The sequence below is a fragment of the Cataglyphis hispanica genome, chromosome 3 (assembly GCF_021464435.1).
Source record: "Cataglyphis hispanica isolate Lineage 1 chromosome 3, ULB_Chis1_1.0, whole genome shotgun sequence".
Taxonomy (NCBI): Eukaryota; Metazoa; Arthropoda; class Insecta; order Hymenoptera; family Formicidae; genus Cataglyphis; species Cataglyphis hispanica.
In genome coordinates this window covers 10,058,534-10,075,656 of record NC_065956.1, presented here as the reverse complement: position 1 = coordinate 10,075,656, position 17,123 = coordinate 10,058,534, and the positions used below count along the sequence as shown (strand labels likewise).

At 27.8% G+C, this 17,123-nt stretch overlaps 1 protein-coding gene across 7 annotated transcripts; it reads left to right on the top strand.

Annotated features, from left to right (window-relative positions):
* Positions 1–145: 145 nt before the first annotated feature.
* Positions 146–14,646, top strand: LOC126859239 (cGMP-dependent protein kinase, isozyme 1-like). 7 transcript variants are annotated; one of them, XM_050610309.1, is made up of 14 exons: positions 148–451; positions 750–859; positions 9,315–9,466; positions 9,824–10,122; positions 10,372–10,514; positions 10,727–10,864; positions 11,033–11,211; positions 11,308–11,549; positions 11,700–12,023; positions 12,412–12,643; positions 12,788–12,894; positions 13,003–13,242; positions 13,558–13,624; positions 13,747–14,645. In XM_050610309.1, exons 3-14 carry the CDS (start codon positions 9,359–9,361, stop codon positions 13,840–13,842), a joined length of 2,175 nt encoding a protein of 724 aa, XP_050466266.1. In that variant the 5' UTR covers positions 148–451; positions 750–859; positions 9,315–9,358; the 3' UTR covers positions 13,843–14,645. The 7 variants fall into 7 exon arrangements, with proteins under 7 accessions (XP_050466270.1, XP_050466266.1, XP_050466265.1 ...); XM_050610308.1 differs by having other exon boundaries at positions 148–591; positions 753–859; XM_050610305.1 differs by having other exon boundaries at positions 148–591.
* The last annotated feature ends 2,477 nt before the right edge of the window (positions 14,647–17,123 follow it).

Genomic DNA, 17,123 nt, shown 5'->3' with positions numbered 1-17,123 from the left:
CATCATACATACATACACATACCCATGCGCACGTAAAGAAAAAACAAGGATATATAGCCTGGTTCAAGCGATCTGAAACCACAATCCAACCATACTTGAACACGTACCAGTATCGCACAGATAAGTGCCAAACGACGATAATTACCAATACCCCCACATTGCCGATCGTATCTACTACTACGGAAAACGCGAACGTATTTTTCTGTTAGTGGCTCCGAGGCCGAGCTGTCGATAACACCGGAGTTATTTCGCCTATCAGCACTTTTCGGCTCAGATCGGCGAATCGGCGGTGAGGCCGATAAGCCTGACACGCGTAGAATTTCGATATCAAGAAAAGGTATTAAGTGAACGTTCTATTGACACAACTGACGCATCGATCATCACGCAAGGAAGTTACTTTCGCCGATAACGCGACTAACAAACTAATTTAGACGGCAGTTATTAACACACGGTATATATGAACTTTCTCTATTGCATCAGGCCGATTTGTAATAAAGGAAAAATTATGTGCCCAAAATTTCGAAAATCCTACAACGATATAGAAATATTTGTTGAATCTAACTTCAATATAATGATGAATTTAAACTATTGGTAAGCAAACTCGATGTGACAATCAAATTGTCAAATAATTAGACTTCAGTGATTTTGCCAAATTTTTTTCAATTTAACGATTTGATGACAAACGATCATTGTGTGATTAAGAATAATCTGACAGAAGTGACAAGAATGTAATTGTGAATGTGTTTTAGAAGACATATGCGTGTATAGAGTGGAATATTTTACACTTTATCGTATCTTGCCGCATGAGATCACAAAGATAAATCGGTAATACAACGGACAAAATCCTGAAATTCAAAAGGCAAGTATTTCCGGTTAAATAAACTATATGCGCTTATCAGCAAATTTTTGCCACGTGTCAAAAGATTCGCAGTTTTGAAAATACAAGGATACAAATAGCTTTGTTCTGAGTCAATGTATCGTTATCTTTAGCGTTTCGACAGAGTCATATAAGGAACCATAAAATTCTTTAAAAACTTTTAAATTTCTTTAAAAGTTCCGCTTTAAAAACTTTGTTAATAATATTTAGTTTTTATCTGATAGTGGATCGTCACATGACACAACCTGAGATTAAATATATTAAAACTTGCTATATTTAAATTGCTTTCGTAGAATTTTACAAATTGTTGGTGTCATGTGTGTGTGTAAGCAAATATAATATATTTTTTAAAATATATAAGATATATATATATAATTTTATATAATATAATCTCTTTCTTATCGTAACTTATATTATTCAGCTTATATTACTTAGAAGAATAATCAATTTTAAATTACAAAAGCAGCAAAATTTAAATTATTATTACTGAAATTATCAGAGAGATAACACAACATTTAAGCAAATATGATAAGTACTTTAACTAATTAGCTTGTAGGAGTATTAGATGTAAAATAAGCTAAATTATATTTTTTTTTTTTTTTGCTGAATATAGCGGATATTAAAATCCAAATGAACCATTCGTTTTCATTATCTAATAATAATGAAGTTAATAAAAAAACAGATGTGATAAGAAAAAAAGAACGCACTTGCTTACTTAATGAATTAAAACATACAGATAAGTAACATAATAACGTGATCACATCCAAATAAATTATAATAATAATCAAAAAATTAAATTTATTATTTGTAAAATTAAATTTATTAGTTGCTGCAAAAAAATATTAAAGCAGTAGAATAAGTGAACTTACTAACTACACTCGGAAATGCTTATCATGGTTGTTCAAAAAACTAAGCAACTAGTGATCATGATAAAAGCAACAGACCTGTGATAAAAGGACATTATTTTGCAGATAAGAATATAGGAAATATAAAGGTAGACATAGAGCAGTCATCGATTGTTCACAAACTAACAAATTAGTAAAGTCTTCTTATAATTCTATTAAATAATAATCAATAAATATATTAATTCTTTAAAAGCTCTAAGAAACAAATGACTTTTAAAATCTTTATGAATATGGACACGATTTTGATAATAACATAAAAACAATATCTTTAAACATAATACCGTACATGATAATTGAGAAACAGTTTCGAGCAATTGAAGTTAACGATATTTTAAAACATCGTTGCGTTAGATGTCGTATTATCATTAAAATTCTAATTATAGTATCTACTAAAATTTATAGAAAATTTTATACACACGTGTACAACTTATTTTCATTAACATAAATATGCAAATTGGAGACATTGCTGAATCAGTATATTGACTCATGTCAGCGCATAGATAAATTAGTATTTTTAAAGATATATATAATTATATTCTATGTTTAAACTTTCATTTTAAAATTGTAATAAATTTGCGCATATAAATAAGCATGTTACTTGTTAATCAATGTAAAAATATATCTATAAATATTTATTCCTTTTAATATGAAAAAGAGCATAGGTACATATTTAATATGAAATATTAATATGAAATTATCTCTCTTTAAAAGTATATACAGAGTAGCTTGATCATATATCAAACTACTACCTCGTAGATTATAATATTATTTCCAGTTTATACTATTTTGTTTAATAAGAGTATTATTTATAAGAAAATATACAGTGAATGTGTGTAATAAGATTTTACGATATTTCTTTTGTTCATTCCTTGATTAAATTAATGACTTTTCGTTCGAGTAATTTTATATTCAATAATTTTCACGAAACTTGATTCTTGATCAATTTTAGTTATAATAAATTATATTTCTTTGCTTATTCTGGAATAATTACAAATCAGAAAATTTTCAATCAATATTTTTCAGTTCGCCTTGAGTAAGATTGATTAAGTGCCCATTAATATTGCTGGCTGACAGGAAAAATAAAATATTTTTCCTTGAAAATTACAGTCGAGGTATATGCGAACGCTCGAAACAAAGAGAACGAAAGTGGCCTTATTAATGGAAAAAGAATAGACTCATTAGATAAGATGCTCGCGCGCCGCATATACCTACCTGTTGACAATGCTTGTCGCTACTCTGTGTTATCGGCTAGATAAGATTTCTGCATCTTTGTCGAACTTGAGGTATCAGTCGAATATGCGAATTCGTACGGTGCAGCTCCGTCATCGTAGCTGAAAATAAAAATCTGTATTTCACTGTTCCGAGATTGCGTAAACGGAAAGTGCATAATCTTCCTCGATATCTTTTCGTTCTTTGAAGGGATAGCCTTCGAATCATTTTCATTCATCTTGAAACATTTCGGACGTCAACCTGAAGGGTGAGTTTCAAAAAGTGTATATAAACGCTAATGAGCGAAGCGCGCTTTTCGTCAGGTTCGCTTATCAAGAGAACAAAGCCAATATTTGACTCTTTGCACGCATACTCTTATCCGTGCGATCTAATTATCTAATCAATCCACGGAAACGGCGATTTGTGTTTCTGATACCGTTTGAGACTGATTAATTTCAAGATCGACTTGCATTCCAACGCTGATAATCGAAAAAAGGCAGTCAAGTGATAAGATTTCCGTCATTTCATCATTGTTCACGACGAGATCATAAATATCGGTCTGTTAAATAATCTGATTGTGCAATTTTGCAGAGTAATCGAGATGTTTTTGCAACTAAAATAAATTATGCATTATATTTAATATTTTTTTCTCTAATTTTTCTTCTATTTATTAACAAGCTACTTTTACAATCTTTAAATTTTGTTAGAAAATGCATTAGCACTTATTAAATGTAAAAAATGTATTTATATTGAAAACTTGTAAAAGTTTAATCTTGCGTTCTATTATCTTACTTTCCCTTTAGAACTAATTATTATACATATATCAAAAATACTCTACATATATTAAAAATTATTATACGAATTAAAGATGAAAATCTATTTTTCCAAAATAAATACTAATTATAGTAATTGCACAGTTATACTTTTATCTTTCATCATTGTATTTATATTTCTCTGTTTATCTCGAGTATAAAATAATTTGGACGATAAGCGTAGGCGATGATCGATGAACCGGAAATAATGATTAAAAGAAGCCACAAAAAATGGCAATTCTTAAGAAAAACAAAACTGTGCGTAATTCGCACGTGTCATCTTAAGAAATATAATTACAACCATATATGTATGCATGAGTGAAGTTAATTAACCTCGGCAACGCTTGTCGAGACAGTTGATTAAACGCGTCTGTAATAAAAAGCCTATGTAATCGATAAAACAATGTTACCTTAATTGTCCGCGAGTTATAAAATATATACACAGACCTCTCTTTGCACATATAAATATATATATATATATATATATATATATATATATATATATAATATCGATAAAATATTGAGGAGTGTTTAACACACGCGTTAATTGTTTGCTATCTTAACGTTCTATATAGCTTGCATTACGTTCGTATTACGTTATAAGATGTTTGCGAGACATAAAAATAAATGTACCATGTAAAATAATAAAATCTGAAACAGGAGATTAAGTATGCGCACAAAACATCAAAAAAGAATTTTTACTATCATAAAAGATATGTAAAATTGTAAAGTATGTAAAAAAGACATTTACATTAAAAAAATCTGGCTTCTTAATTTGAATTCAGACTATATTTATATATTTGATTTCTAACAGATAAGTTTAGAAATTTGCAAATAAAATTTAATCTTTAACATATAGAGTAAAACTACTAAATATTTAATAATTTATTTAAGCACAATATTTTATAAATATTAAAAATAATCAATTATAAGAAATCTAAATCTTTAACTAGGATGAATTGCAAATCCAAAGTTACTAAGAAGTTTTGTGCTGAGTTTTGTGTTGAGAAAAAGCACTTATGTTTGAAGATACCGTGTAAATTTGTCTATTTTCCGGAAAATCAACATTCGTAAACAATACGTTCGATTGTTTAAAGAGACATAATTTCTGATGACAAACGTTTTAAAGTTCAGTTTTTAAAAATCGTTTATACTCGTTACGAGTTTTTTGCAACCGCGATGACCGCGCTCTTAAAAATCAACCGTGTCTTTTCAGTTTGGAAACCAACACCGAACGTGCATTGTATAACAGATTACAATATCATTACGTTTATTCTCGGCACTTCCGCAACGACCTCGCAATTTTTACATAAACAAGTAAAAAAAACAAAGCAAAGGAACTGTCGCATTATAGTTGATCATATAGCTACAATGTTTCACATTGAAGCGAGTTACAATGATCGAGACTTTAATTCCGAACCGTTAACGAAACATCGTCATTTCAGGGGAACAGGAAATGTCATTTTGCACCAAGCGCGTAGAGCGTTGCATTCGTGTAATCACTGATCGGCCGTTTTCGCTCTCTTTTACATTTTAGTTTTTTTTTTACATCTTGCATATTTTTGATCCAAAAAATATAACGAAATTGAATTTGAATTGAAATTGAAATTGAATTTCACACATAATATACGAATATAAAAGCAATAATAGTTCTTCTTATATATTGAAAATGCGAAAAAGCGCAAGTAAGTAATGAATAATAATATTGAGCAAGTAATGAATAACTGAGAATAACAATGAATAACTAAAATAGAGAAATGTATTTGAACTACAAATGATCGATTTTCATACAAAGAAAAAAGCGACAATGATAAAATTATTCTACGTATCACATATATTTAAAAATTTAACGGATGTAAATTAAATTTTAGGAAGAGAAGATTCCTAAAATAATCAGCAATTAGATTGATATTACTCAATTTATTTATGTTGTGTAAATATGAATATATTTATATATATTTGTCCTATAAATGTATCGACTGATAAATATTAAGGCTATAACAATTGTGTATGATTAGTTAAATATATTTAAGTTTATGTTACTACGCTATAACTTTTTCCTCATTGCACTCTTTTCTTCATTTTTTCTTCAAAAGTTTTTTTTTATTTATAAGAGAGACAATTTCTTATTTTTTTACGTTACGTAAAAAGTTTAATTAATTAATTTATTATTACACGAATTACCGTGGAAATGCAAGACTCTTTCTGATCTTTTAATTTACGCAAAATATATGATTTGTCCACGCGAATAATAAACTACAATAATAAATCGCTTCGTTAGTTATGATTATATAACTTTTACAGTTCGATGCACAGTAAAATTTCACGCGGTTTATATTCAATTATTTCATAGCGATATAATCACGAATTGATTCTGATGTAATTTTATATTTGAAAGTTTTTATTAAAGTAAAAAATATGACGATAAATTTGATAAATTTTTGAAAATTTTCTTTCTCTAGAAGATCATTTATTAATTAATTAATCATCTGTAAAGTTTATCATGTATGTCGCGACGAACATACTTGACGCGCGCGCTATAATTAAGGTTTGGGCAATCGTTTACCCGTTTATGTTTAATCAAATATTGTTATCATGATCCCGATATAGCGTATATAGCCCGACCTTGTGTTTTATAATGAGATCATGCATTATTGAAATACTGTACGACGCTTTGCTCAAGAGAATTGTGTAAGATTTTGTCACAAAAAAGATATTTTTGCAATTTATTAAAAAATTTTGGTAATATTTAAATAATAATGTTAATATACTTCATTTTTGTATAATAAAAGATTGTCCTAATATTTTGTAAAAATATATATCAAGCACAACAATGTTGTACAATAATTATACAAATAATTAGTAAGTGAGCATCATATTTTCTAAACGAATCTTTAAATTATATAAACGATTTTAGAGCATAAATTTTTGCAAAAACTTTATAAATAAAGAAAATTTGTTGAAAAATTATACAAAAAAATTTTTTTCCTTTAATTAATTTTATATCAAATATATTTTTTACTTTTATTTTTTTAAATATATATATTTTATTTTTTAAATTAAAAACATTTTATTTAATGTCCATAAAAGAAAAAATAATGAGTCATTTCACATTCTCTAGTATAAAATAATACTAACAGTATGAATATAATGTTTATAAAACCTTGATTATTGAACGCTTCTAAAAAATATTACCTTAAGATTCTTGCGTTGTTTGCATATTAGTGATAAACGAAGCGAATACTCGAATGACCCTCGTCAAATAATATACAAGGAAAGATTAGAAATGAATAAATATAGTACTTTACAAAAAATTACAATAAAAGCAAATACATTGCTAAATCGCATCGCGACAAAATCAACAGCAACATGACGACGCGATGCGTGGCCTGGATTATGGAGACGCTTCACAAGAGATAAGCGCGGACCTTGTCACAGATCTTTTCTAAAAGACCGCTACTGAACAGAACAACGATTCGAGTCGTGTGAGTTTTAGTCTCGTACTGTTGGTAAAGAATATTATTGTAAAAGTCTGTATTTGGTAAAATCGAGACTATTCTTATCATCACATTTACAATGTGACAATTCAAAATGATATACGTACACAGAATATATACACCTACATTAATCTAATTTTCTAAGCATGCTCTAAAATGAACAAAGGTTTAAAATTCTTTAGCAAAACAGAAAGACTCTAATATAAAAATATATCAATCTAAGGATAAAAAGTGGACTAGGATAAAAAGAATCAGTAAGATGCAGTAAGTCGACACAAAAAAATCGAATAGAAATCTTTTTTAATGTACATTTCGGTCCTTCTTAAAGATAGTCCGAAGGAAGAACTAAAACATATTAAAATGTTTATTCGAATTTGGTTGTGCCGACTTACTGCACCTGGCTTTCATTAGTAAATTTTTTATCTTTTTATTGATAAAATTAATCTCAAAATATCTTTCTTAAAAAATTTTACATCACTTTGACACTGTTTTGATTTTTTTAGATGCATTTATTTTAGAGGTTATATAAAACAGAAACATATTACTAAAATTAATTTAATCTATTCTAAATACAGATCTCTCTATTATAAATCTTATATTTTTTTTATATAAGACATTATTTTACACGTAAACTATTACAAATTTATAAGTCATTATAAGTGATTATAATGAAATCAGATCAAATTTGGTAATGCAAGTTACAAATTCATTACAAATAACATTTATATTATTTGTAGAATGTACATTTTGAAGTATTTAGTATCTTTATAGCGCTTTCAGGAAAATTGCTATAGTCTACGTAAAAATGAAAATTTTTACGTAGAAGATAATCAAACTTGGTAAAGTTGCGAATATTCTCATCATAGCATGTGCTAATGTATTATGACGTCAAGGTACAAAATGTCACGTGCACCAAACACCATTAGCATAAGCATGTGACTGTGGAATCGATTCTCGCATTGAGAACGAATAGTCATATGAAAGCTGTCACAAAAAATGGAATAGTCTGATGAACGTAATTCAATTCGCGAACAAGCTGCGAACAATTCGATAAAAGAGTAAAATATTGATTATAAGTAACCTTATAAGTAATATCGAGCGAATCATATCAAAAAGTGAATTTTGTTAAATGTCCCTATGAAGAAAAAAACGTGACACGAAAGAGTGAGTGATTAAAATAATCCTTTTAGCATCCTTATATATTGTTTATTGGCGCAATTATAATAAATCTAATAAACGTTACGTTATCTAATGTTACTTCAAGAGGTACAAGATATGAGACAATTAAATTAACGAGACACTTTAATAAATAAAACTCCGCATAATACTTTAATATTAGATAAGCTTATATTAATTATTCTATAATTAATTTTTTTACTTGATTAAATTAATTGTTCTGTAAAAAAATGATTATTCTACAAAGATTTGATTTTAGAAATAAATAAATAAAAAAATTTTTCTTTAGATATTATAATTATTGACAGGAATTACTTTTTATAATTAATATACAACAATATAAACGACGATTATCACGATGCATTGATAAAACAAAAAAACATTAAAATGTTAATCAAATTCTTTGCACGCACAAAAAGTTTTATCTATATTTTATATATATAAAAAATTTTTATACAAAATTTTCTATAGTCATATGAAAGCTGTCACAAAAAATGGAATAGTCTGATGAACGTAATTCAATTCGCGAACAAGCCGCGATCAATTCGATAAAAGAGTAAAATATTGATTATAAGTAACCTTATAAGTAATATCGAACAAATCATATCAAAAAGTGAATTTTGTTAAATGTTCCTATGAAGAAAAAAACGTGACACAAAAGAGTGAGTGATTAATTAATATCTGTACCGCAAATTTTCTCTTTATGCACTATGTATTTTATATTTTTATTTTTATAATATAAATCTATAATTTATCTTTCCAATAAAATAAATAAAATTTTAATACTCTACTTTATTTATAAAATAAATGTTTAAAAAAATATGTTTCTCTTTTTCAGGCGTTAAAAGAATTTGCTTTGGACATGCAGTGGATGAAAATAACATGAGGTTTTCTTGCTTTCCAAAGGCCACCATCTTTCCGCAGAAGGGTAGCATTAATGTTACCCCTCCGCCAGGCCATGAGGAATCTAATAACTTCAATATAGGCGTTGTAAGTTCTATGCAATATACAAGCAAATCATTGTTAAAACGTAATTTTATTAAAATAAAAAGAAAATTTGATATTACGTTTTTTTTAATTTAGAAGAATTCAAATCTATCGATTTTTAAATTTCATAAAACACATAGATAAACTGAAAATTGTTTTTATAATGTTATAATTATAAATATAAAATCTAAAATCAATTTTATAATATTAAATCTTTAAATATAAATATTAATAAATTAATCAATTTTTAATTTTTATAAATATATTTAAAAAAACACACACAAACAATAAAAGTTTGTTTTATAATGTTAGATTAAGCAGTTTTTAAGTATTGTCTTGTATAATTTCAATTTTCATTAGATACGTCCAATACCCGGTACTCTATCCTCCTTTACCCAGTATTCTGGTCCAACTATAAATGGCAGCGGTCCATCATCGTCTACATCATCCACATCATCGACAAAGTCTATAGTATCACCGCCGCCATCTCAAGCCAAACATGTTGATCATTTTTCTACGCATCAAGAACAATCCAGATTAGAAAACGGACCTGCCGCCGAAAATAATGAACAGCACGTGAACAATCCAAGGGGTGGCGTCATTGGAAGAGCGCCGACGCCACCCTCGGCACCAACGCCCGTATACGAAAAAGATGCCAGGTGATCATACACACAGAATATATTAATAAATATTAATATAATGATTAATTGTAATGAATGACAATTGTAATTATTAGCAATTATAATATGTCAAATTAATATAACAATGCTATAATTAATAAAAAGTAAATTTATAATTAAAATATATATTTTATATTGCAACTTGCTAAAATATATATAGCTTATATATTTTTTTCAGTTAATTATCAATACAAAGTGAAACGTAACGTATTGCTGTTTTATTTATAGGAGTGCGAGACAAATTAAAAGGGCCATTTTGGAAAACGAATTTCTAGGTAATCTCGAAGAAAATCAAGTTGAGGCACTTGTCTCCGCAATGTATCCTAAACAAATTCCTGCTAATACTCTAGTTATCCGGGAAGGTGATATAGGTATGGGTATACATTGACTTTTATATATTATATATAACTTCGAGATTAGAAAAATATATCACTAATACTGTCTATAACAGAGATTTATATATGCCAAATATTAATATACGCAATTATAAATTTATATATATATATATATATATATGTATGTGTGTGTGTGTGTGTGTGTGTGTGTGTGTGTGTGTGTGTGTATGTGTATTGTTTGTTTATAGGTTCGCATTTGTATGTGTCCGCGGAGGGGGAGTTCGAAATTTACCAAGGAAGTAAATTTCAAAGACGCTTTGGGCCGGGAATTGCATTTGGAGAGATTGCTCTTTTGTATAATACAAAAAGACTTCGATCTATCAACGGTAAACAATGAAAAATGTGATCAAAGTTCAAAATAAAACAAAATTATAAAATAGTGAAAATATAATTGTGTAATTCATAATTAAATATTAAACACTGTTATTTCTATATACATACATAGATCATAATGTTGTTTCTTAAATTAATAATTGTTGACTTTATTATTTCAGTAAAGACAAATGGAAAAGTATGGGTATTAGACAGATCGGTATTTCTCACTATAATGATAAGAACAGCCCAAGAGCAATTGGAAGGCAATATCCGTTTTCTTCAACGCGTTTCCGTTCTCCAAAAGCTTCCCGAACCCAAAGATCATGTGCTTGCGAAGATATCTGATCTCATAAGAATAGTAAGTAAGGATATTAAAAATTATTATTTTGTCACTGCAGAATCTCTCAATTAATAATATAATATATAAGAATGTTATAATAATATTTTTTTCTAGGAATTTTTCCCGGCTGGAGCGAAAATATTGCGGCAAGGCGAGAAAGGGGAGAAATTTTACATAATCAGCGGTGGTAATGTACGTATTACTAAGGATACCGAATACGGAGGCGAGGAGGAACTTGTGGTCCTCGGCAAAGGAGATTATTTTGGTGAATTGGCTCTCTATGATGACGGAGGTGAACGACGTGCTAACGCGATTGCTCTTGCACCTGGTGTCGAATGTCTGACATTAGATAGAACGTGAGTTCAATTAGTATACACGTTATTTAAAACGCACAACAATGTAAAGTTTTTGTTTTATTTTAAAATAAGATAAATTTGTTTATTTTATTTTAAAATAAGAGAGTTTAAAAATTTAATTTTATTATTTAATATTAATTAAATTGCCAGGTCATTCTTAAATTATCTGGGAAGTCTGGATGAAATTCGTAATAAGGACTGGTTAGCAGAATATGAGAAGCAGAAGCGTTCATTGACTCCAAAAAAATGGACCAATGAGTATGCAAATTTGACCTTAGCCGATCTTGAAACAAGAGGAACGTTGGGAGTGGGTGGATTCGGACGAGTCGAACTAGTCACGCTTAAATCCGATCCGAACAAAAGTTTCGCTTTGAAGAAACTCAAAAAGAAGGTCATGGTCGAACAGCAACAACAAGAACACGTGCTAAACGAGAAACACATTATGCAAGCGTGCGATTCACCATTCATATGCAAGTAAGTTATAAAAAAACTTTCTTATCGTTATAAATCAAGATCAAAATTAAGATCAGTCTGTAATATTGTAATAGTAAATAATTAAGATATAACTATTTATATAAAAAAGTTACGCAAATGTTTATCATTTAAAATAAATAGATATATTATTTCGATCAATCTATGAAATTTTATGTTTTATCAAATTGTTAAATTTTTGAAAAATAATAAAATTAAAAATAATTAAGAAATATATCATAATTTATAATAAAGATATTTATTAAATAAATTGAAACAAAAGAGAGAGAGAGAGATTTCCTCACAATTAGTTCTAATAATTACGTAAGAATTTCTAAATAAAATCATATTAAAATCTGATCAAAATTAATATCATTTTACATTTACTCAGGCTTTATCAGACATACAAAGACAGCAAATACGTCTATTTCCTGATGGAAGTATGTCTTGGGGGAGATGTGTGGACGACTCTGCAAAAGAGACGCTATTTCGACGATGCTACCGCGCAATTCATGGTCGGTTGCGTGGTCGAAGCCCTCGATCATCTCCATTCGTTAAATATCGTTTATCGAGATCTTAAACCCGAGAATCTTATGCTCGACATGCGCGGCTACTTGAAATTGGTGAGGCATTAGATTATTAATTTGCTTAATGTTCAATTATCGTAAAAGAATATTATAGTAAAAATATATAAAAGTATATAATAATCATTTAAAAATATCTTACTAATTATTATAACTCAAATTTTTTTTAATTTTCTGCAACAGGTGGACTTTGGTTTTAGTAAAAAAATTGGTCCGGCCAAAACATGGACGTTTGCTGGCACACCTGAATATGTCGCACCGGAAATTATCTTGAACAAAGGACACGATAGGTAAAGTATTTAATTTAAATTTGTCTTTATGTTTACTATTTAACTGTTACGTTTTACCTTCAATTTTTAATATATTTTTACATTATGTTCACTTTTCAATTTCAAAAGGGCGGTGGATTACTGGGCCCTTGGTATCTTAACGCACGAGCTTCTCATCGGTAAACCACCTTTCCGAGGATCCGATCATATGACAACTTATAATAAAATCTTGAAAGGAATTGAAATGATCGGTATACCAAGCATTGTCAATAAAAACGCGAATAATCTCATTAAGAAATTACTTCGTTTAAGTCCCTCGGAACGATTAGGTTATCAACGAAACGGAATACAAGACATCCGCGATCACAAGTAAGTTCTTAAAAAAAATACATATATATATATATATATATATATATATATATATATAAACATTATATATTGTATATATACATAAATATTATATACATATTTAAACATATTTAAAAATATTTTATAATTTAATAAATATATTTCTAATATATGCTTTTTGTATTTAAATAAAAATATTTATATATGTATAAACATTTTATAAAATTTGGAGAGAGAAATATATATCTCATGTGCATGTAATAATCAGGTAAAATTAAGTAATGTTAAATATATTACAAAATGATAAATATAACTTCTTTTTTAATCTTTTAACAGATGGTTTTCCGGATTCAACTGGCAAGCACTTCGAAGATTAGCTTTGCCGGCTCCCATCGTACCAACGGTATGTTATCATGAATTTACGATATGACTAATTTTTAGAGATAACTATTCAAGCAACACATACTTATCATTTATAAGAAAAAAATATTGATATAAAAATTTATTTTATTTGTATGTTTTCAGGTACGACATCAACTCGACACACGGAATTTCGAAAGATATCCACCAGACCGTGATATTCCGCCAGATGAATTTTCCGGTTGGGATATCGATTTCTAAGAATAAATTATCGATATAATAGCACTAAATAATAGATATTAAAATAATACGATCTTTTGCTGTATAAAAATTTTTTTTTGTTTATTCATTTTAATAATCAAAATAAAAAATAAAGCCTTTTATTAATTGTCACTAGAAAAAAGTAATATGATAAAGATATGAAAGTAAAATTGTATCGATAGAATTTCGAATTATTAGAATAAACAGCTACATAAACGTTTCTGCCAACGATTTGCGCGATATCAATTATTAATTAATTGATAAGTAGTAATATCTTTCACAAAAAATTTTAACTTTAAATTGTGTGTGTATTCATTCTTTTATAAAATTTGAATTTCTCTTCCCTAAAATTATTTTTAAAATTTATTAAAAATAATTAATAACGAAATGTTGCGCTAATTAAAACATTATTGCTAATTTATAAATTAATAAATTTTCCAGTTTTCATACATATATAATAGGCAAATGATTCATAAAAAAAAAGCTAATGTAATTATTTTTTTGTAAGCAATTATTGAGATTCCGGTATACCTATATATATAACTACAGATGAATATACGTATTCTTCTAATGCGATACTCTGTTTTGTATAGAAAAATTAATAATAAGATATTGCATGTATGTGTGTATGTATATATGTGATGTACTGTATACTATATTCTTTTTAATCATAACAACAATTTTAAATTGTGAATTTGTTTGAACTTTGTTTTGTTGAATTTTATTAACGTAAAACATATTTGATCACGAAGCATCAACATAATTGTAAAGTAATAATGTCACATTTTGAAATAAATAATTTTTCAATTATTATTCGTATATATATTATGCATTGCATATTTTTCTCCCTTTTAAACTGTAATTTTTTAATATTTTTTTAATACTCGTAAGATAAACAAAATTTACATAGATTTAGTCGAAATAATAATATGATACACATCATCAAACTGAAATACATACAGAATGATTATTACAAAACATTAACGATTAGCGAGTATGAATACATCATAAAAATGTATTTTTCTTTCTCTTACATTTTTTTCATCTATTCCAATTTTTTTTAGTATACCATTAACTATTATTGTGTTTTATTTAAAATAAATTTATATATTTGCAACATAATTTAAATTAAAATCCGGAAATTTAACATTATTAATTATAAGACTGCATCTTTGTTACAAAAAATAAATTTAATTTTAATTAATTTTTAGATAAAAGATGATATATATGAACAATTTTGACAAATATCCACAGAGTCGCAAATGAATTCGTATTAAACGATTTCGAATTGAGATGCCAATTTCTAGTTATAATAAGATAATTATAACATTATCTACGTATTAAATCACAATAATAAAAAAACTTGAAGAGTTTTTATCCTTTTATATATATGTAAGTTGCGGGATTATTAAGTAGTATACTTTTCTTTTTACTTTAATGTTTCATTAAACATTAATATTAATTAATCAAAATATTAAAAATGTACTCATATAAATTTTGGAAACATTAGTGTACATTTATAAATATACACTACCAAGAATTTGTAAATGTTATTTATAATTTACTTTTCCGTGTAATTTACATAAATGATTACGACATTCAAAAATATCATAAATCAGATAATACTTTTCGAAAATATCTTTATAGAACAATATTATTTGTAAGCCAAATAAAAAATAAAACAGTAATAGGCAGTTCGTGAAAATTTGGCCACTACAGTAATTGTAATATAATAAATAATTTATATTATAAATAATTTAAATTTACCTTGATGTCGATGAAAAATCATTATAATCCAAGATTTATCAAAATAGGTTTACCTTGTAAATAGATTCAAAAATTTAATAGATTTAAAAAGTTAATTAATAGAAATTTATTTCGTAAAGTCTTTGAAATGCAGATTAAATACATACTCATAAATATTGTTCTATCGCAATCCGTCTGATAAATCGGCGAAGGTTGCGATGCCATGCGATCGTAGGTATAAAATGCAGAAGGATTCACTTTTGCACGCACTTCTTTTAAACTAAACGAAACAAGACGTACATTTTACCACGTCTCGGAAACAACGCCATTAGTACGTTAAACTTTCGAACTTTCGCGCGCGATCTGACCCTGACGCCCCCTCCCTCATCTTCAGAATATTTAATATTAGATGTACTTCTCGATGTATATTAATGTAATAAAAATTTATTCGAGAGCGATAAATATAAAAAAATCTTTCGTTTCTTTTATGATTTTTGCGATGTCTTTGTTAAACTTTTCGCACTAAAAACGAAACAAAATCTCCAAGAATTATATCATTGCGTTAATTTTCGACGCGCGCGATTTCTGATCCTAATATTCAATATTATTGACGCACTTTCCAATTTCCCCAATGTAATCAAGATTATTCAAAAAAAAATTATAAATTTGCGATTAATCTTATAGTTTACAATCCTTGCCTTTTTTGAATTTTTTACACACGAAACAATGCGAAGTGAAACTTGCATTTTGCGCGTCTCGGACTATCATCGACTACGTCATTACAACATCGCTTTTTACCGCGCGATCTGGCATCGCCACAGAATATTCAACGTTATAGATACACGTCCCGATATTCTTAATGTTGTCAAAGTTTATTCGTGAACGAAAAAATTTTGATAACATTAATTTCATATCTGTTTTAAACTTTTGTTAATTTCATATCTTTTCTAAACTTTTCGCATTAGAAACAAAACAAAATGAATATTTGACACAGCTCAAAAATTGCATTATTATGACTTAATTTTCGTTACACATGATCTCTCCGATCCCATATATATTATTCAATATTCATAAACGCATTTCTCGATACTCTCAATGTAACTAAAATTTATTTGAGAGCGATACAAAATTATAATTTGCCATTATACGGTTTACAATTTTTTCGATGCTTTCGTTGAACTTCTTGCACTCGGAATAAAACAAAAGAAATTCGTACATCTAGCCCGTTTCGAAAACTACGTTATTATGTTGGTTTTTCGCTCGCAATCTGACATTGCCACAGAATATTCAATGTTATAGACAGGCACACTTTTTTGCATTTTATTGATTATGTAACTAACATTTTTATGATATTAAAATGGGAAACTATTTTGTGATGTTTTATGTAAGTGTAATATTTTGTCATGTCTTTTAAATAAATTGATGACTGTACTCGCACTACGCGCTATCTTGTATAGTAAACAAAGCGGTCGAGCTCATTCCAATCTTCTTCTCTTACGCACACTGTATTTGCTGTCCTCGTCGTGTTTCGTGTT

What these genes read in the sequence shown, in the direction of transcription:
- LOC126859239 (XM_050610313.1), top strand. Translation starts at nt 9,359, where the DNA reads ATGAGGTTTTCTTGCTTTCCAAAGGCCACCATCTTTCCGCAGAAGGGT. An exon ending in ATAACTTCAATATAGGCGTT is followed by an intron (nt 9,467 to 9,823) that starts GTAAGTTCTATG and finishes AATTTTCATTAG; the next exon opens with ATACGTCCAATACCCGGTAC. An exon ending in AAGACTTCGATCTATCAACG is followed by an intron (nt 10,865 to 11,032) that starts GTAAACAATGAA and finishes TTATTATTTCAG; the next exon opens with TAAAGACAAATGGAAAAGTA.